Source organism: Podarcis raffonei, chromosome Z (assembly GCF_027172205.1).
Source record: "Podarcis raffonei isolate rPodRaf1 chromosome Z, rPodRaf1.pri, whole genome shotgun sequence".
In the NCBI taxonomy this organism is placed as follows: domain Eukaryota; kingdom Metazoa; phylum Chordata; class Lepidosauria; order Squamata; family Lacertidae; genus Podarcis; species Podarcis raffonei.
The window spans coordinates 3,439,509-3,459,959 of NC_070621.1; the positions used below are offsets into that span (position 1 = coordinate 3,439,509).

The window sequence follows — 20,451 nt, forward strand, 5'->3', positions numbered from 1 at the left end:
GCAGCGCACAGAAACGCCGTTTACCTTCCTGCCGGAGCTGTACCTATTTATCTACTTGCACTGGTGTGCTTTCGAACTGCTAGGTGGGCAGGAGAAGGGACTGAGCAACGGGAGCTCACCCCATCGCCGGGATTCGAACCACCGAACTTCTGATCGGCAAGTCCTAGGCTCTGTGTTACCAGGGTTCAAATCCCCACCTGGCCACAAATATCACTGAATGACCTTGGGCCAGTCACTGCCTCTCAAACTAGCCTACCTCACAGGGTTGCTGTGGGGATTAAATTGTGGGGGGATCATGTACACCAACTTGCACCTGTTGGAGAAAAAGGTGGGATATAACTGTGCCATGAATAAAGTAAGTTTCATGAATTTCAGACGTGAGAGAGAACTTGAATCACCGTCCTCAGATTAATCGCGGGTTCCACATTTTGGAGCAATATTTCCTCCCTGCAACTGCCCTTAAAATGTTGACCCTTGATGACGGTCCTGGTCAGATCGTCCAGATGAAGCAGACGGGTTTTTAATAGTTAGTAGAATGTCGTGATTCTTTTGCCAGTCACTGGCATTTCCTACCATTCCCCCCAGGAGGCGCTCTTGTTCCTGAATTTGGCATTCAGCTCTAACAAAAATAAGCCGAAAGTGGCAAATTCATTGGCAAGAGCGCCACCTGCGAGAAAGAAGGGGGGAAATTCCCTGTTTTTCACAAAGAGTGCTAAAAACTGGGTCTGCATTTGTTCGTTTGCTTTGTTTACCCCTGATTTCCCTTGCGCTGTTGTTTCCACGGCGCTTGGATTTCGAACTGTAAGTTCCTGCGGCAGAGAACTATTCCCTTTTGCTCTGTTGAAAGGGTTGTGTGCACTGATGGCACTACAGCAACATTTTTTAAAATGACATTTCCGGGGGGTGCGGGGAGGAGGAAAGCTTATTTTGCAGTGGCAACCCTTGAAAACTTGCTGGGATGTGCCCCTCCTTATCCTCTGGTACCATTGTTTAATCTCATGAGGATGAATTTTTGCCGGATGCAATTTCTTCTTTATCAGATTCCCCAATGAGAACAAAAATGCTGCGCTCACGCTGACCCTTCTGCAGCCCTCCCCTCCAGAGCACGAAAAGCAAAATGCCACCGCAAAGCCACCACAGCTGGCCTTGCCTGCTGCAACATCCCGGCCATATCCATCATTCTCTGCCCAGGTGGGCCACTCCCCAGGGTGCCCACTCTCTGGTTCCCTGGAGGACAAGTCTCTTCTGCACATGATCTTTTACACCTGACCCAGCACTTCAGCCGGGCGCCTGAGCCCCCAGAGGGAATAGCAGCTGGGAGGACATGTTTTGTGACTGCCCTAAATTGGCTGCTGAAGATCTGGAGGCAACACGTGAAGGTCGTGTATGACCTGAAGATTATTTTTAAGAAGCGCCTGGGTTGGATCAAATATCCACCTGGTTTCCAGCTGCTGCCGGATATCTCCAGTCCAGAAAGTTCCTAGTCAAGGATTAATCAGAGACATCCATCCCTTGCTCTTTCCTCCTAGCACCTGCTGTTTAGGGTATATTGTATAAGAACCTAGGAAGAGCCCCACTGAATCGAGCTGAAAACCCACTGAGTCCAGCACCCTGTCCTCACAGTGGCCAGTGTCAAGCCAGCAAGCAGGACCTGGGCACAAGAGCCTTCTCTCTCTTCCTGTGGGTACCTGATATTCAGAAGCACTGCTGTCTCTAACAGTGGAGACAGAGCAGAGCCGTCATGGCTAGTGGCAAGGCTTTCTTATTTTTATTTTTTGCTGGAACTCACCTGGAACTCAGTTCTGGCACCTCTCAGGTGGGTGCTGTTGCCATTACAAGAGAACGAGGGAGGCCTTCATGCTGAATTCTGGCACCTCTTTTTTCTAGGAAAAATAGCACTAGCTAGCTAGTGGGCACTGATAATCTCCTCCTCTGTGAATTTGTCTAATATTCTTTTAAAGCCATCCAAAGTTGGTGGCCACTGTTGCCACCTGCGGGAGCAAGTTCTGTAGTTGGAATGTGCACTGTGTGAAGAAGGACTTCTATCTGTCCTGAACTTCCCCTTTTCAGCTTCATTGGTTGACCATGGTTTCTAGCATTGAGAGGGAGAAAAGCTTTTTTCTGTCCACTTTCTTCATGCCACATTTAATTATATAAACTCCTATCAGGTCACATTTTACTCACCTTTCCTCTAAACTAAAAAAAGGTCCAAATTCATTTCCCCATAGGGGTGTCGTTCCATCTTCTTGATATTTTTGTTTACCCATTTCTGACCCTTTTCTAACTCTACAATATCCATTCTGCGGTACCTCTGATCATGGACATGAAGACCTAAACAACTGTCCTTGTTTGAAGGAACTGAAGGAAGGGATTGAAGGAATTGTTGTCTGCAGCACAAAATACCCATTTCACAGAAGGAAAAATGGTGATGGCCAGGATGCTGTAATGGTTAGAGTGTCAGACGATGACCTGGGAGACCAGGGTTCAAATCCCCACAGCCATGGAGCTTACTGGGTGACCTTGAGGGACCAGTCATTGCCTCTCTGCCTAACCTACCTCACAGGGTTATTATGGGGATTAAATGAGGAGGGGGAGAACCATGTATGCCACCTTGAGCTTGTTGAAAAAGAAAGTGGGATATACATGCAATGCAATGGTGCTCAGAACGCCTCCCTTACAGCAGGCAAAACACCCCCACCCACCCCCAAAACAAATAGACAGCAGCAAACACATGGGAAACAATAACACCTTCCTCTCCCCTACCTCCCCCCCCCAAAAAAAGAGGGACTCAGGCCAAATCACACACCAACCTACTCAATTAAGAAGAAATAGTGTTGGGCAGAGGGTTTTGGTGGGTCCCCAAAAGCTATATGTGAGGTCACTGTGGTACCCAGTGGGTACCACGTTGGAGGCTACAGAACTAGAGGCTGTACACTGCTGTCATGACTAGTAACCATCTCAAATCTGGCAGTTCTCAACTGGGAGAGAGTTGTGACAGTGAATCTGGTTTAATACCAGGTTGCTTTTCATAGTACAGACAGAGCTTGAATGTTCTCCCCCTGCAGCAGTGGGGGAGAGTTTGACTTTTAGAAAAGGATGCCAGCGTCACTTAGCTGTGAAGAGCCTCAAATGCCTCTGTTTTGGAAGTGCAAGGCAGTCCATAAATCCCCAAATGACAATAATATCAGGAACAAATAAAAAAACATGTTTTACCTTTTTCCTCCATCGTCATCATTATTTTGTTAATGTTTATTGCTGAATTTTGTTCTTCCTCTCTGCTGAGTTGAGGATAAGCATCTGTAGACACAAGTGAGAAGCAAATAATGAATTGCACTAATAGACAGGAAGGGTTGCATGATGCTCACTGCGATGTTATCCCAGGGCCTGGCAGAGACATCCCCACATTTCCCTTAGCCTGGTTCTTCCAGTGCAGAGTGTGAGCAGGCTGCAATCAGGCATTTGGATGCTACATTTATTTTCATGCTGGCTGGGATTTGGTTCTGCTTTCGGTTTTAAATTAATATTTATAATGGCTGCAGCTTTTCAAAAGGTTTTCCCGCCCCCCAGAAAAAGAACTCCCTTTTAGAGTATTATTAATTTAGAATTCCTAATAAAATAAACATTAACCAGTATTATAAATATAAATTATCATCCTTATCAATTAAACAACAATTGCAGGGGTTTGGACGGGATAATCCTTGGGTACCTTTCAATTCAACAGTTACATGATTCTAATTTAAAAGTACAGCAACATTAAGAATGAGCTGTGTATGCAACCCAGCTATATTTAAAAGTAAACCCACTGAAAATAAATATATATAAAAAAATTAAAAATTGTCCAGTAGCACCTTGTTGTTGTTTAGTCGTTTAGTAGTGCCTGACTCTTCGTGACCCCCTGGACCAGAGCACGCCAGGCCCTCCTGTATTCCACTGCCTCCTGCAGTTTGGTCAGACACATGCTGGTAGCTTCAAGAACACTGTCCAACCACCTCGTCCTCTGTCGTCCCCTTCTCCTTGTGCCCTCCATCTTTCCCAACATCAGAGTCTTTTCCAGGGAGTCTTCTCTTCTCATGAGGTGGCCAAAGTACTGGAGCCTCAGCTTCAGGATGTGTCCTTCCAGTGAGCACTCAGGGCTGATTTCCTTCAGAATGGGCGGGTTTGATCTTCTTGCAGTCCATGGGACTCTCAAGAGTCTCCTCCAGCATCAGAATTCAAAAGCATCAATTCTTCGGCATTCAGCCTTCTTTATGGTCCAGCTCTCACTTCCATACATCACTACTGGGAAAACCATAGCTTTAACTACCGGTATACGGACCTTTGTTGGCAAGGTGATGTCTCTGCTTTTTAAGATGCTGTCTAGGTTTGTCATTGCTTTTCTCCCAAGAAGCAGGCATCTTTTAATTTTGTGGCTGCTGTCACCATGGAACCCAAGAAAGTAAAATCTCTCACTGCCTCCATTTCTTCCCATTCTATTTGCCAGGAGGTGTTGGGACCAGCGGCTATGCTCTTAGTTTTTTTGATGTTGAGCTTCAGACCATATTTTGCACTCTCCTCTTTCACCTTCATTCAGTAGCACCTTAGAGACCAACTAAGTTTGTTCTGGGTCTAAGCTTTCGTGTGCATGCACATTTCTTCAGATACACTGAAACGGAAGTCACCAGACCCTTTATATAGTGGGAGGGTGGGGTGGGGTTTTTCTCAGGAGGGTAGTGGGAGATGGGTGATTGACTCAATGGTTATGGTAAACCTGTTGAAGACTGTTAAGGACTGCAATTAGGCCTACAGGAAAAAGCAAGGGATCGTATGCAGATGACTAGCGTATGAGACAGGAATCCAATATCTCTATTCAGACCAGGTCTCTCCATAGTTTTCAGTTTGGTGATAAGTTGTAATTCAGCAACTTCTCTTTCAGGTCTGTTTCTGAAATTCTTTTGTCATAAGAACCCCAAGTGAATCATGCCCATTCAATGGGTCTACTCTGAGCAACACTATCATGTACCACACACCCAAACCTGCACAGAAGCTTAACTATGGATCTGCACATTAAATTGAAAGCACAAGTCTCTGCTCCCCCCACTGTAACCCTGGAAACTGTACAGTGGTACCTCGGGTTAAGAACTTAATTTGTTCTGGAGGTCCCTTCTTAACCTGAAACTGTTCTTAACCTGAAGCACCACTTTAGCTAATGGGGCCTCCCGCCGCTGCTGCTGCTGCTGCTGCTGTGCCGCCGGAGCACGATTTCTGTTCTCATCCTGAAGCAAAGTTCTTAACCCAAGGTACTATTTATGAGTTAGCAGAGTCTGTAACCTGAAGCGTCTGTAACCTGAGGTACCACTGTATGTGCTTCGTTAAGGATGTTGGGAATTGTAGCTCTGTGGATGGAGAAACTACAGTTCCCAGATTCTTTGGCTGGCGATGAGGAGTCCTGGTACTTTATACAGGTGCCGTGGTTCTACCTCAACCACCTAACAAGGTTCTAGCACCTTAAATGCGAATCCATTCCCTATTAGGGCAGAAGCTTCCTTGTGCAGCAGCCCACGCCATCAGAATCAGGATGGGTTATTTAATTAGCAGATTAATTGTGACATATAATCTTTCAGGAGAAGCGGGCGGCGGAGCAGCGGGTATCTGCAGGAAATGCTTTTTAAACAGGGCTGCAGAGTGAGAGTCAATCTGTTCCTCTCCGGCCACCAGGTCTTTGTCGGGGCGGAGGGGGGTGACGCCGGCTGGTAATCCATTCGGGGATCCAGGAGCGCAAATCTTCCTTTATCCCTCTCCCGGAGTCCGTGCCCTCGCCCAGCTGAGCCGGAGCTGCTGCTGCTGCTGCCTCTTTAAGAGGCCGGGGCCTGGCGCTGGGATAGGGGCGGGCTAAGAGGCTTGCAATGCAGCAGCAGCAGCAGCAGCAGCAGCAGAAAACCGGAGACTGGCAGGCACAGGCAGGCAGATGTGTGCTCGGTAATGAAAAGGGGAGATAGCCAGGGGCCCCGCTCCCTTGGAAAGCGAAATGGACCGGCAGTTTCTCAATTGCATGTTAGCAGGGTTGTCTGTTTGGGTTGTTGCTGCTGCTGCTGCTGCCGCTGCCTTGCACCGGGTTGCAAAAGGCTGATTCCCAGCCCTCCCAGCTCCGCTCCATTTTTTTAAAAAGGGTGCCTGATAATATCCGCTTTCCTTCCCACCCCTGATCTGCAGGAGACAAAGCCGAAAGCTCGCCAGGCCGCCGCTATCGCCGCTGAATCAAAAGCCGGCTTTTATTTCAATTTCGGGCGGGGGGAGCCGGGGAGCGTCGGCTCAGAAGACCTCTCGGTAGGCCGGGCTGTGCCCCCAACTTCTCTCCCCACCGATTTGCCTCCGCCGCCCGCAATGCTTTGCAGCTGATGCCTCGCCGGAGCAGCCAAGATGGGGTTTTTGCACCAGTTGTATCTCTTGCTATGGAAGAATGTTACCCTCAAGCGACGGAGTCCGGTTAGTAGAGGGGGGGGCCGGGGGGTTGCGCGGGGGGAGTTGGCGGAAGGGTTTTCTTTTCTTTTAGGAGGGGAAGAGTTATCTTCAAAGAGCTGTGACTGGGAATGCTGGTGGGAGTGGGCGGGCAGGATTGGAACTCACCCCCCGCAACACCGTTCCTTTTATTTTTAAGCACCGGGGCTGCAAGGCCCCCGGGGAACCGGGAAGCTGTGAGCAAGTATGGTTTGCTTTTTTCTTAAAAAAAGACAATTTTCTACTGGGGTGAGGAAAGACCCTTCCCCAAAAAAAGCCACAACTCCTTTAAGGCCGCAAGTGGGGTAATGGTTAGTTTGATTAGTCTGTGTTTGGGACAGGGGTCTCTCACCTTCCGCCGCCCCCCGCCGCCCCCCCCCCACTTCTGGTTTGACTACAAGAAAGGATATTTGTAATGATGCTTCCATTCCTACTCTGTTTTGGGTGCAGGAAAGGCACTCCTGTTTTCTTGATTAAGATGAGAGGGGGTGAAGTGATAGGGGAAGGACGCCCCCCCTTAATTGAGAGGTGGTTAGGAGCTCAGTGCTGTTTTGGGTGTTGGGGGGGTGCTCATTGCTTCCTCAATAGACCCTGCCCTCCCCACCACTAATTTTTAGTAATTTCTTGCAGTTGTTGCAAATTAACCTGCAAAAGGTTGGTGAGGTTGAATCTGCCAGTTTCAGAATGTGGTCATTCAACATTGCATCCACATCTGGGGTGTGATTTCTCCTTGCTCCCCCCCCCACACTTTTCACCTCCTAAATGTGAGGCAGAAAGGTGAACAGGGCTGAAGAAAGCATTTCCTTGCACCACACATTGTTAACCTGTGGAACAGCTTGCCCCATGGTGCTTACGTGGCTCAAAAGAAGGGATAGATGGGGTTATTTTGGGGAGGGGTATCTACTAACTGCACAGTTCAAAATATATCTCTCTTAAAATATTTGTGGGTTAAAAAATAAAAATAAACATCGGATCCAAACATTTTTACCCCACTCTCCTACGTAAAAGGTATGAGAAGCATTTAATGGGTGCATTCCAGTTACTTAGCTCAGTTGGTTAGAGCGTGGTGCGGATGATGCCAAGGTTGTAGGTTTGATCCTCATATGGGAAAGCTGCATATTCCTACATTACGGGGTTGGACTAGATGATCCTTGGCATCCCTTCCAAATCTAGGAATCTTCTTATTTTTTGGGCAGTGCCACCCCTGTGTGTGTGGAGAGAATAAGTTTTAATTTTTTAGGAAGGCTGTAGGGCTGCCCTATAACATTTTGCCTCCTTAAAGAGTCTGGGCTACGCTAGGCAGTGTCTGAATGGGGCTCTTTGGGTCCCTTATATTGTCTTGAAGAATACTGGGGTGCACCATTCAGATAGCTTCACTGACACCTTTAAAATTTGGGTCATTTTAGGAGGATGGAGGCTAAGGTGAGATTTAAATCCAGTTTCCCCCCTGGACTGGGTCTATATTTAGACTCACTGGTATGCAGAACTCCTTGCCACAGGAATTCTTGATTGCTTGTAAAATTCATGTGCCTCTTTAAATAAAGGTTAAAAGGAATAGTCATATCAGCAGCCGCTGGTTATGATAACCTTCCAGCCTCCTTTACCAGAGAGAGTAAATTTTCTAGTTACTAGTTGCTGGGCATCAACAGCAGCATGGGATGGATATTCCCATCATGCTTTGCTTGTGAGCCTCCCTGGGGCATTTGATTGGCCAGTGTTTGTTGGCAGAATACCGATCAGATGGACTGCTGATCTGGCTTAAGAGTGCCTTTTTTTTTAATGAGGGATATATAATTCTCCCTCTTTCGTTTACAACTCAGAGTTGCCTGGCCTTCTAAATATTAAAAATATAAAAATATGGAGGCATAGGTTCTGTGGTTTCCTTTCCAAAAGTGAAGCACAACCAGCCCAGATCCTAGGCAGTTGCCCAGTCTCGAGACAGAGCAGGATAGCGCAAGACTGTGGAAATTTTCCTGTGGCGTGCCATGGCCGCCTTGGTTGAGATTTTGGCTGCGATCTGTTTCCCTCCCTCTGCCAGCACAGCGGCCTGGTGGCTGCTTGGCCTCCAAAGCCTGGCAGGTGGTCTATTTATAAACAATATAGGATAAAGAGTGGGGGCAGGGAGGCTGCTAGCACCCATCCATCTATCCCAGTCTCTGCTGTAGGCACCACCTTTGCAAAAGCAGTGTTCTGGTGCTCCTGCAGCTCTCACCTGTGTGTAGCCATGGTGCAGGTGTGCCCCTCCTCAGATTATCAACATCCTCTTCCATATGTTGTTTGGAGAGAAATACTTTCTGTTGCTGCACAGATCGGGCTGGCCGTGACCAGCTGCGGGTCCCTGCTCTGGGGTGCCTCTTAACTGACTCATCTCCCACGTGCAACCTGCCCAAGCAGCCAGGTCTCATTGCTCCACTGCTCTCCCCCCCCCCCAAATTTCCTGACTGTGACAATCTTATGTGGGTCAGGTCTGTCTCCCTCCCTCCCTCCCTTTCCATTTATTTTTTAAAGTCTCTTCTTTCCCTACTTGTCAAAACATCCGGGGCAGCTTTGCTTGATGTTATATATGAGAAAGATTGAGAGAGGGGTGGGAAATGATTGGGGCTTTATCCTGACCCTTGCTAGATTCCTCCTTCCTTTTGCTGCCACACCACCAAGTGTATGGATTCATTTTGAGAAGGGGGGGGTCTATCTTGTCCCACAATACTTTAGCCGGCAACCAGATTTGCTGGAAGGCTGTTTTGAGAAGGGGGGATTGTGGGAAGTGGGGTGGGGGAAACGAGGGACAAAGCCCTTCTCAAACCACCCCCTGGCAAAGTAGCCTGCTGAGGCTGCCACTTTTCATACTTACGTTGATACCTCTGAGTTGGCACCACCAACGCCTTTTAAAGGGGCTGGATTTGTCTGAAGAGTTTCTGACCTTCCATTTGATCCAAAGTATGGGGGTCTCAGGGGTTAGGAAGAGGAGCTCTGTGCATCTGCACTGGGCACTCGAATAACAGGCCAGGGCTCAGCCTTGGTATTTAAAAAGAGATTCTAAAACTCAGGTGTTGGCCTTTCTTCCAGTGGTTTCTACCTGCATCCTGTATGAGTCTGGGGTATTGCCACATTTCCTAGTTCAGCTCTCTTGTCACTGCACTGGAATCCTCTGCTGAAGCAAGGCAGCAAGGGGCATTGATTTTCCTTTCTTCCCTTTAATATATGTGCATTCTAATGAAGGACTTTTGCAGGATGAACCCAGATCTTCCTAGGTAGCCAGTGTAATATTTTGCTTCTGGGGTGATTAACTCTGCGGAGAGCTTGTTAACAAAACAAAAGTAGACTGGGGCCAGGCCCTCAGGGTTGGAATCTGTTTCTGGGGCATGGGTGGTACAGAGAAAGTACCTCTGAGCATGTTCTGAGTACCTTGGTTTTGTCGTTGAATAACTCCACACGGCTAGAATGTGGAAATGGTGCTTGTGAGTCTGACTGCGGCTTCCAGGAGGGTTTGATCATATAGAATTGTAGAGTTGGAAGGGTCCATGAGGTCAATCTATTCCAACCCACAGCAATGCAGGAATCTTTTTGTCCAGTGTGGTGCTCAAAAACCCACAACTCTGATACTACGTCTCATGCTCTACTGACTGAACTATTCCCATAATTTATTCTCTTGGAATAAACCAGTCGTCATAACTGCCCAGTGATGGTTCAAGCTTGCCCATGTTGTTAGGTAAAGAGGCATTATCACCGAAAGAGACTCAGTTGCTGCTTCAGCTAAGAATACTTGGTGGCCTTGTTGCCCAGAGATCTGATTTCTTATGATTTTTGACTTCTTCATAAACGATCCAGAGTTAGGGGTGAGCAGTGCAGTGGCCAGGTTTCCTGGTGGTACCAAATAGTTCGTGGTGGTTAAAGCAAAAAGGAATTGTGAGGTGGTCTTATCTTTCCAGACTGGGTGAATGAGTAGCAGAATGGCAAATGCAATTCATTGTAAGCAAGTGTAAAGTGATGCACATTAAGACACACAAAAAATCCCTAATTTCACATACGCACTTGTGGGGTCTGAACTGGTGGTGACTGACCAGGAACGAGACCTGCCAGTATCAGAATTATATAAATCTATATAATTGCACTTGGAATGCTGCATACAGTTCTGGTTGCCCTGCATAAAAAATGAGATTGTAGGTGCAGGAAAGAGCGAGCAAAATGATTCAGGGGAATGTTTGGCGCTTTTCGGTTTAGGTGTGGGGTGTAGAATGTTGAGTAAGCCTGCGGTGGAGGGTTGGAGGTGCATGATGTAAGTAAAATGATGCGTTGTGTGGAGAAAGCCAAGAGGGATAATATTAAAACCTACCTGGGGCATCCATGAAATCAATTAGCAGTCAATTCAGGATAGGTGAGAGGAAGTTCCTCTTCACACAACACATAACTACAACTACAAGTAGAATGCGAAGATGCCCTTTTGCCCACATTGTGTGTTTTTGTGTGTGTGGCAAGGTGTATTTACCAGCGTTAGCTGCAGTGTAGAAATTGAGCCTTCCTGTGCAACACATTGCCTTTGTGGGTGCAACAGGGGCCTACTGCTATATTGGGTTTTCTGCCTATTGGTAGGTTTTTATTCTGTTTGCTGACTCGGTGCGTTGTTGCATCCGCGAGAGGTGGTGAGCTCTCCTTCCGTGGAGGTTTTTAAGCAGAGGTTGGATGGCCACCTGCCATGCAAGATCTAGTTGAGATTTCTGCATTGCAGGAGGTTGGAACTGATGACCCTCAGAGTACCTTCCAACTCTACAGTTCTGTGGTTCTGTTCTTCCTCCCTCCTGCCGTTTCCAGGAACTGGCATTCAGAAGCGCTACTGCAGGGGTCAGCAAACTTTTTCAGCAGGGGGGCGGTCCACTGTCCCTCAGACCTTATGGGGGGCCGGACTATATTTGGTGGGGGGGAATGAAGGAATTCCTACGCCCCACAAATAACCCAGAGATGCATTTTAAATAAAAGGACACATTCTACTCATGTAAAAACACGCTGATTCCCGGACCGTCCGCGGGCTGGATTTAGAAGGCAGTTGGGCCGGCTCCGGCTCCTGGGCCTTAGTTTGCCTACCCGTGTGCTACTGCCTCTGACTTCAGAGGCAGAGCACAGCTATTGTGGCTGGAAGCCATGGCTAGCCTTCTCAGTGAAATTGTGCAATCCTCTCTTACAACCATCTGAATTGGTGGCCTTCACTGCTTCCTATGGGAGTTCCATCGTTTAACTATGTGCTGCGTGAAGAAGTCCTTTCTTTTTCCTGTCCAAGATTCAGTTGCTTCATTGGATGTTTCAGTGTGTGTGTGTGTGTGTGTGTGTGTGTGTGTGATTGCAGTTTGGTTTAGGTGCTAATTAATTTCTGTGTGAGATATTTTTGTTGGTTTCGCTAGCAAACATGTGTGGTGGAGTTAGCATTGCAGGGTTGGGCACTAGCCAAGTAACAGCTACACCCCAGCAAGGGGGGGGGGCTTTTTTGCAAGAGTCCCTGGGATCTGCTTCAAAGAGCGCACTGACCCCTTGAGAGACAACACTGATCCCCAGGGAGTGGGACCTCTCGCAGGGGTCCTCCAAGCATGAGTGAACAGTATTATGCAGCAGCAAAAAAGCCAGTGCTATTCAAGGCAGCATCAATAGAAGTCTAGCACCCAGGACATGGGAAGTAATAGCGCTGCTCTATTCTGCCTTGGCCAGATCACACCTGGAGTTCTGTGTCCAGTTCTGGGCACCACAGTTTAAGAAGGATATTGACAAGCTGGAATATGGGCAGAGGAGGGAGGCCAGGATAACCAAGGGTCTGGAAACCAAGCCTGAAGTTGAGGGAGTTGGATTTTGTTTAGCCTGGAAAAGAGGAGACCAATAGGTTGAGAGGATAGCCATCTTCAAATACCTGAAGGACTTGTCACATAGATGATGGAACAAGCCTGTTTTCTTTTGCTACAGAGGGTAGGACCTGAACCAATGGATTCAAGTTAGAAGAAAGGCAATTCCGGTTAAACAGTAGGAAGAACCTTACTACAGTAAGAGCTGTTTGACTGTGGACTCCCTTGGAAGCTAATGGCCTCGCCTTCATGGGAGGTTTTTAGAGGTTGTCAGTGATTCTTTGGCTGTGAATTCTTGCATTGCAAGGGGTTGGACTAGATGACTCTGTGGGTGCCATCCAACTCTACACGACTGTATGGAATACTGGAGCCACCACTGGAAAGGAGCCAGTATGCCCTGAGAGCAGGTGAATGTAATGGGGGCCCCCCCGAGAGAGTGCCTGGTTGCAGCGGGGGGGGGGGGAGTCCAGCCTGAGCTTCTGATGCCTTTTGAAGCGAGCACCTAGGGCCTTGCCCAGCCTGGCCCCGCATCCCAGAGGTGAGATGGCTGTGACCTTGCTGTGCTGTCACTGTTTGTGCTGCCTCCTCTCCCAGAAGGACCCTGGGGCTTCACTCCACAGTGGATTCAGCCACGCATCCTGCTGCGACAGCCGTGTCCTCTCTCTCTCCTCCAGCACCGAGGTGCAGCACTGAATGCATCAGGACAGGACAGGCTGCAGCAGCAACAGCCAGGCCACACAGCAGCTTCAGCTTGGAGACTTTTCAGGGGTTTCTTTATACCTGAGAAATCAGGGAGTCAGGACGCCTGATTTAAGTGCAAGAAGAGGCTGTAGTAGTAGTAGTAGTAATGGAATAATATTTTTTAAAAGAATTTTTATATTGCTGTTTCAGAAAATACCAAAGAAGTTTACATTAGAGCAGCAAAAAAGTTCAAATAAAAGCAAAAGGTCTTAATAACACCAAGGGCGATGGCAAAGGTTGGGTGGCCATCTGCCAGGGATTCTTTAGTTGTGGTTTCTGCATTGCAGGGGGGTTGGGCTAGATGGCCCTTTGGGTCCCTTCCAACACTACGATTCTGTGATTTTAGGAGCCTGCAGTAGTGGGTCAAGAGGAAGAACGCTGGCTGAATAGAGGATGTTTTAGTGGGTGCTGGCTGAATCCCAGTACAGAGTTTGTTCTGTGTGGCAGGGGCCACAAAAGACAAGGCCCTTCTCCAGCTTCCCACCCAGTGGACATCTGCTTAGGCGCAGTCAAGGAGGGCATCTGCAGACCGTAGTGGATAATTTAGTCTTTCCCTCCCTCACTGCTCCTACTCTCCAGAAGTTCACAGCAACATGCAGAAAAGCAGGGGCATGCTGAGAGGTGTCCCTGGAGACCAGAGAGCGACTGGAGGCTCAGGGAGCTAAGTGGGGCTATGCTGAGTTTGGTCTGGAGGCTGTAGCAGCTGGTACAAAATGCAGAGGCAAGGTTGATTGTGGGGCCGTACTATCACCAGCATAATAAACCATTGCTTGTGGATTTTCAGTGGCTGCCAATTTGCGACCGGGCCAAGTTCAAGGTGTTGTAACTAACATAAAAGGCCCTAAACAAATCAGGTTGCTTGAGAGAGAGCCTTATCCCTTTATGCACCCAGTGAATGGCTGTGGTCTGTGGGAGAGTCTCTCCTGTAAGCTCCAAAGACCTCAGGAGCCGACTCCGCAGTAACTCGGAGCAGGGCTTTTAGTGTGGCTGCCCCTGTCCTGTGGAACGGCATTCCTGTTTGAGATACTTCAGGTGCCCACTATCTACACTCTCTAGAAGAAGTGGGACAGATTTTTGTTCCATCAGGTTTTCATCGCAGCTGCATGAATGGGTCTTCACCATGAGTGTCCTCTGGTTATGGTTTTAGCCTTGGTTGAAATGTATTTGTTCTTGTGTTTTTAACTGTTTTTAATAATCCCATGTGTTAATTCAGGCATGTCCTAATCCGGCCCGCCAGTCGATTTAATCTAGCCCCCGTGGCAGTCTACCTCCTGGGGTAAAATCCTAAAAAAAGCTTAAGAACTTTGGTCAGCCCTCATGCATGTTCACTTCATTAAATCTGGCCCTCTTTGAAAAAAGTTTGGGCACCCCTGTGTTAATTACATTGAGAAGTTTAGAAAGCCATTATTAAATTAATTGTAATAATAGCTTTTAACAGGAGCTACAAGGAATGGCAAATGTGCCTTCTTGACTCTTAAAATCCCTTTCTCTCCATAAAAATAGTAATCAGCTATATCCCTGACCTTGCCAATGGCCCCACACACTCCCACTTTTAAAGTGGGGGGCGGCACTATGAAAAGATACGTATTTCAAACTCTAAGATTAAGGAGTTTCTGCACCATCTGCTTTTGACTTTGATAGGGGAAGCTGAGAGCAGGGTCTTGGTACAAACAGCCCCTCCACCCCACTCAGTGTTCTCCTCCTCCTTCTTCTGTTCTTACAAAGCCTGTTTTTATTCCAATAGTCAGAGTTTGGTAAGCTGGTGCTAGATGTTTAATAAGCTTGGGACCCAGGACCATGACACAGATTGGTTTTGAAAATGTGCATTTGCTGGTTTAGATTAAAAAATAGGTTGAATTTTGGGGAGGGGGATAAAACCAAGATCTGGCTAGCAGAGCTTACTCTGATGAGATGCCAAGAGGATTTTCTGGACCCAGTATGCTGTATGTGGTGGATTGGGCCCCCTGCCCCGCGGTCACTCTTTTAGCCAGAACTACTAGTTACGTCTACAGACTTCCTCTGGGCAATCCAGAGGTCTCAGTGGGCATCACTTTTCATTTGCAATGCATCTAGTTACCCTGGAAGCATCTCACAGATGCCCACCCAACCTCTGTTCAAAAGCTTCTAATGAGGGAGAGTTCACCACCTTCAAAGCATCAGAAAGTTCTTTCTAACATTTAGTCAGAATCTCTTTTCTTGTAATTTGAATCCATTGGTTCGGGTCATACCCACCAGAGCACCAGGAAACTAGCTTGATCCATCTTCCATGTGACAACCTTTCAGATATTTGGAAATGGCTAGCACATCACCTCTCAGTTTCCCGTTTTCCTGGCTAAACAGACCCAGCTGCCTTGACTGTTCCTCTTAAGACTTTGTCTCTAGACCCTTGATCATCTTGGTTGCCTTCCTCTGCACACCTTCCAGCTTGTCAATATCCTCCTTAAACTGTGGTGCTCAGAACCAGACACAGGACTGCAGGTGGGCCTGACCAAGGTGGAAGAAGGTGATACTATTTCTTCTCTTGAAAGTATTTGCTTCCTACCTGAACATACTTATGTATTGAACCTGGGGTCCTTTGCATGCAAATTGTATGCTCTTCCAATGCACTTTGGCCCTTATACGTCCATGTATGTTGCACTTTGGCCCTTGCACGTCCATGTATTTTGTGTGTTGCTGTTTTGCATGCACCCTCTGAAAAGTGCCCTAGAAATAAATAGCAAAGATGGTAGAGATTTGAAAGCATTCACCAGCTTGAAATGAGTCCCTTTGCTTGGTTATTGTTTTTATGAAGGTGTGTGTGCGGGTGTTTGCTAAAGTTGGCTTGGCAGCAAGGACAAAAGAGGATTTGTTTTTACTTGAGGCAGCAGTAACTGCAGCAATGGGTCCTGCCCAGTTCTGCCAGGGCAGCTCGTGTGGGTTGTTAAAGGCACACTGTGTGTTTGTTCCGTGGGCTCTCTTCCCAGTCAGAAAGCCGAAAGCATGAGGCTTTGAAGCCATTAAGTGGAGTTCCTCTGTGTGGTCGCTGCCTGGTGAATTGTTATTTATTTAAGGGGTGTTCGAAATTAGCCAGCGCCAGGTGCATTTGCGACAAAGTGAAGATGCCTGGGTGTCAGGATGGTGCCTGACATCTCCACCATCTGGGGATCATTGGATCTGGACTGTTTCCAAACACTAGCGGCACATGCTGTAGAATTCTATCAGTTCTATTTTATCTGCACAATCAGAATGAATTTTTGGAACCAAAATGCTTTTTCTGTGCAGCCTGAGCAGGAGCAATCACCATTAAGAAAAAGAGGTTGAAATAGGCCAATATATATGCAGACTGGCCCTGGATCAAGTGACTTTAAGTTCTCAAAGTTCTCAGCCTAGCTCAAGGTTGTCATCTGAACTAGCCAAGTGTTTAACTCAGTACACCGAGCATCAGAAACAGCTCTCTGCCCTGAGGAGCATCCAATCTAAGCTCTGGTTTGAGGTGGGGGCAGGTGGGGAAAGTGCAAAGTTGTGTTTCATCTGAGGGTGATGAATATGGGATTAATTCATTGGTCCCCTAACGTTTTCAGGCCATCAGCCTCTTGGTTCCATGAACTCATCCCTAATGTCCCCTACTTTATAAAAAGCGTTGTTCAGAATACAGTCGTACATTGGTTGACGAACGCCTAGCGACTCAAACGTTTTGGCTCCTGAACGCCGCAAACCCAGAAGCAAGTGTTCCGGTTTGCGAACTTTCTTTGGAACCCGAATGTCTGACATGTTGGTTTCCAAACGTTTTGGAAGTTGAACGGACTTCCGGAACAGATTCCGTTCGACTTCCAAGGTACGACCTTGCCTCTTAGCCCCTCACTCCCCCCCCTCCGCAATTATTCCCCTGCCCACTTTGGAAAGCACTGGATTAACATATGTACAGTAGCTGTCTTTAACCAGATCAAGCCAATTCACTTCTTTAGCCTGGTATTTTGTACCCTGACTGGCTGTGACATTCCAGGGCCACAGGCAGAGAAGGGTCTCTCTCCCCCCCCCCCCCGGTCCAATCTTTTTACCTGGAGTTGCCAGGAATTGAAACAGGGACCGTCTGCTTGCACAACAGGTGGTCTGCCACTGCGCTACAAGCCAACTTCCTTACGACCACATTTAAAAGGTGGTGGGGAGGGTTGAAGCAGGGGAAACAGTGGCGAACCATTTCTGGTCAGTGCACAACTGGGGCAGATAGCTGGTTCATTCTCTCTTTCCCCCTGCAACCCGCTTCCCCAATTGCAGGAGCAAGTCACACCAGCGCTGGGCCCTATTGCAGTCTGAATGGTTTGACTTCCCTTGCTGGTAATGAGCCAGAAGGTTGAAGGCAGTTTTAAAAACAAACAAACAAAGGAATTTATTCATAACTCTTGGAGAGTTGATTGTACCAATACTTGGTCCCTGTGAAATAGAGGCACTGAGTTCTGTGTGGCAAATGTGTGTGATGTCACACGTGCGACATATGTGATGTCACACACATCAGAAGGAGGCTGTGAGGCCCAACAAGTCCCTCTGCTGCAGCGGGAAGGCCTGACAGGGCCCGGCACCTCAAGATTGGGGGGGGGGCCTCAACCCTGTCCCAACATAGTGGGGGGACTGAGCTGTCCTCAGCCCCATAGTTGGCCTGTATGCTGTGAAATGCCCTTAGGGCTCCAACTGAACTTGCTTTATTAAATTGACACCCTTCTTGAGTTCAGCTGAAGTTGGTAGTTAGAGGGGTTAGAGAACATTTCCTGGATGGTTTTGAAGACTGGAAAGCAGTGCACAGGGCTGACTTGTGGGCTCTGGAGTAGGGGAAGCTGCCTTATACCAAGTCTGACCAATAGTTTACCGTGTGCACCAACTGCCAGTGATTCTTAAAAGGTTTCAGGCAGGGTTCTCTCCCAGCCTGGAAATGACTGGGGTTGAAGCTGTAACCTCCTGTATGCAAAGCAAATGTTCTACCACTGTACCACCGAGCTGCAGCTCAAGTTTTGGGTTACTGGGCAGGTAGCTGGAGGCGCTGTTTTGGAAGAGAAAATCCTTAAGCTGCATTTCCCCACCGGGGTCTACTTCTCACAAAACCTTTGTTTAGGCTGAATTCTTCTTGGGACATGCAGCATCACCACCACCACCACATACACAAGAATCCTTGCATGTAGAAAATTAGCATTTAAGGGGAAATGGATTGCGTCCAGTGTTAGTCCTCCGAGTAGACCCATTGGAGTTTATGGATGTGACTAACTGAGGATGTGACAACTGAATGTTTCCATTCTTTTTTATGTATATGAAGAGGTATCCCGTTGTGTGAACCCCTACCTAAGAACAGAGCCTGGCTGGATCAAGCCACTAGATGAGTATCTTGTTCCCGCAGTTGCTAACCAGATGTTCCAATGGCAAGTCCACAAGCAGGACCTGAGTGGGACAGCAGTGCACTTCCCACTGATGTCCATTCCCCGTCTGCAGTCTGAAATGGCGTGACTCAGGCCACAATCACACCATGTACATAATGCACTATGTTGCCCCTTTAAACAGCCATGGCTTTTCCCAAAGAATTCTGGGAGCTGTAGTTTGTTGAGAGTGCTGAGAGTTCTTGGGCGACACCTATTCTGTTCCCAGAGCTACACTATTCTTCCGAACTGGAGTCACCAAACAACTCTCAGCACCTTTAACAAACTGCAGTTCCCATAATTCTTTGGGAGAAACCATGGCTGTTTAAAGTGGTATCATAATGCTTTGTGAATGTGGTCCCAGAGGGGAGTATAGTCAACTGAGTGCTGCTCATTGAAATTTAATGGATCCAAGTTGGCCATGCCCATTACTCAAGAGGTTTGCTCTTGAGTAGGACTCGCACTGTTTGGGCCAACCGCTTTCTGCTTTTGCACAAAAGAGCCGTTAACTTTTATTACCGTATTGGCCCAAATATAAGCCACACCCAAATATAAGCCGCACCTTTAAAATTGCGGGTGGGGAGGGGGGAAGATAAAAAATACCCAAACTACTGGTGCTGTTTGTCCCATACTCCTAGCTGCATACTGTAAGGTTGCGAATATAAGCTGCATTTTAACTTTCCATGGTCGGAATTTGGGGGGAAAGTGAGGCTATAAGCTAGGCCAATACAGCACTTTAAAAACCCGAACTGTTTCTAGGTCAGGGTTCCAGCTAAAAGGCATTGAACACCTACCTGACTTGTTCAGAGGAACAGGTGGCCTAGGGTGGGCACCACTCTCCCCATGCTGTTCCCATGGAGATGTGAGAGGGTGTTTGGGGAAAAACTGTCACTTAGTAGATGTCCATCTCTTCTCCTCCCTTCTGTGTGGGAGTTTTGAAACCATTTCTGCACCTCACAACAAAAGTGGAACAGGTGCCGACTCTGGGCGTTGGTTGAGGGAGCAAAGGTGATGTTGTTTTGATAGGAGGGGGTTTTCCCTGGGCGTGAACTGGCTTAGGAACAAGGAAGGGAATGTTTATCACAGCCCTGTCTGCAAGCGAAATGGGGTGAAAAGCCATGCTCATATTGCAAAAGGGCAACCTTTCTCCGAGTGGAGGTGACGTATTGAAAATCAGGCATTTGCCTTTCCCATGCATGTAACATCCACTAGAAAATACTTAAACGGAAACAAAAACCACTCAGCTGGATGAGACCAGCATATCTTGTTTCTCACTGCTATGATCTTTGAACCTCTGGGGAGCCCAGAAGCAGAGCAAAAAGGCATCATCTCTTTTCTTGCTGTTACCCTTCTGCAGCTGGCATTCTGAAGTAGATCACCTCTGAACCTGGAAGTCTCATTTTCTCATCACAGCTATTTTCTTGTCTGTATCATTCTTTATTGAATTTATATCTCACCTTTGCTCCTCTTGAAGGCACACAACTATTACAAAGCAAAGACAAAGCAAAATCATTCTAAAACAGATCAAGAGGTTCTAAAAGCAGTTACAGAAATCAGGGTTGGCTGGAACATGCTTTTTCAGCTACCAAATGCCTGGGAGTGTTTTTAACACTCCACTCCTGGAAGCTAATAATGATGGGGACAGACGCGCAGACCTCACTAGGAGAGGGCATTCCACAACAGGGGAGCCACCACTGAACAGGCCCTGTCATGGGTCAGTGACAACCTGGCAGCCTCCAGTGGTAACCACCAACAAGGCCTCATCTGCTGATTGAAGGGTCCAAGGCAGTTGGTATTGAGAAAAGTGCTCTTTTAGGTATCGCTACAGATAAAGACTTCCTCCTCGGTTTGAATGTGTCCCGCACCTTTGCCAAAGCAGTGTGTTCCGTAAGAGAATTGACTGGAAAGGTCTTTCTCTTGGTTTGCCCTAAATCTACTGCAGGTAAATCTTTCTGGTGCTGAGCCACTAGTTACAGTATTGCAAGTTTCCCCAGGTGGATCTGTCTGGCCCTTGATGGGGGACGAATGCAGAGCTAGAT

General features: G+C 47.6%; 1 protein-coding gene across 2 annotated transcripts in view; it reads left to right on the forward strand.

The window, feature by feature from the left end:
- The first annotated feature begins 5,839 nt into the window (after positions 1–5,839).
- Positions 5,840–20,451, forward strand: part of ABCA2 (ATP binding cassette subfamily A member 2) — a 104,934-nt gene continuing 90,322 nt past the window's right edge. For both annotated transcript variants that reach the window (XM_053374978.1, XM_053374979.1), the window contains exons 1-2: positions 5,840–5,955; positions 6,190–6,462. In XM_053374978.1, the coding sequence (XP_053230953.1) occupies positions 6,397–6,462 (66 nt within the window). In that variant the 5' untranslated portion in view covers positions 5,840–5,955; positions 6,190–6,396. The remainder of the gene's footprint in view (positions 5,956–6,189; positions 6,463–20,451) is intronic.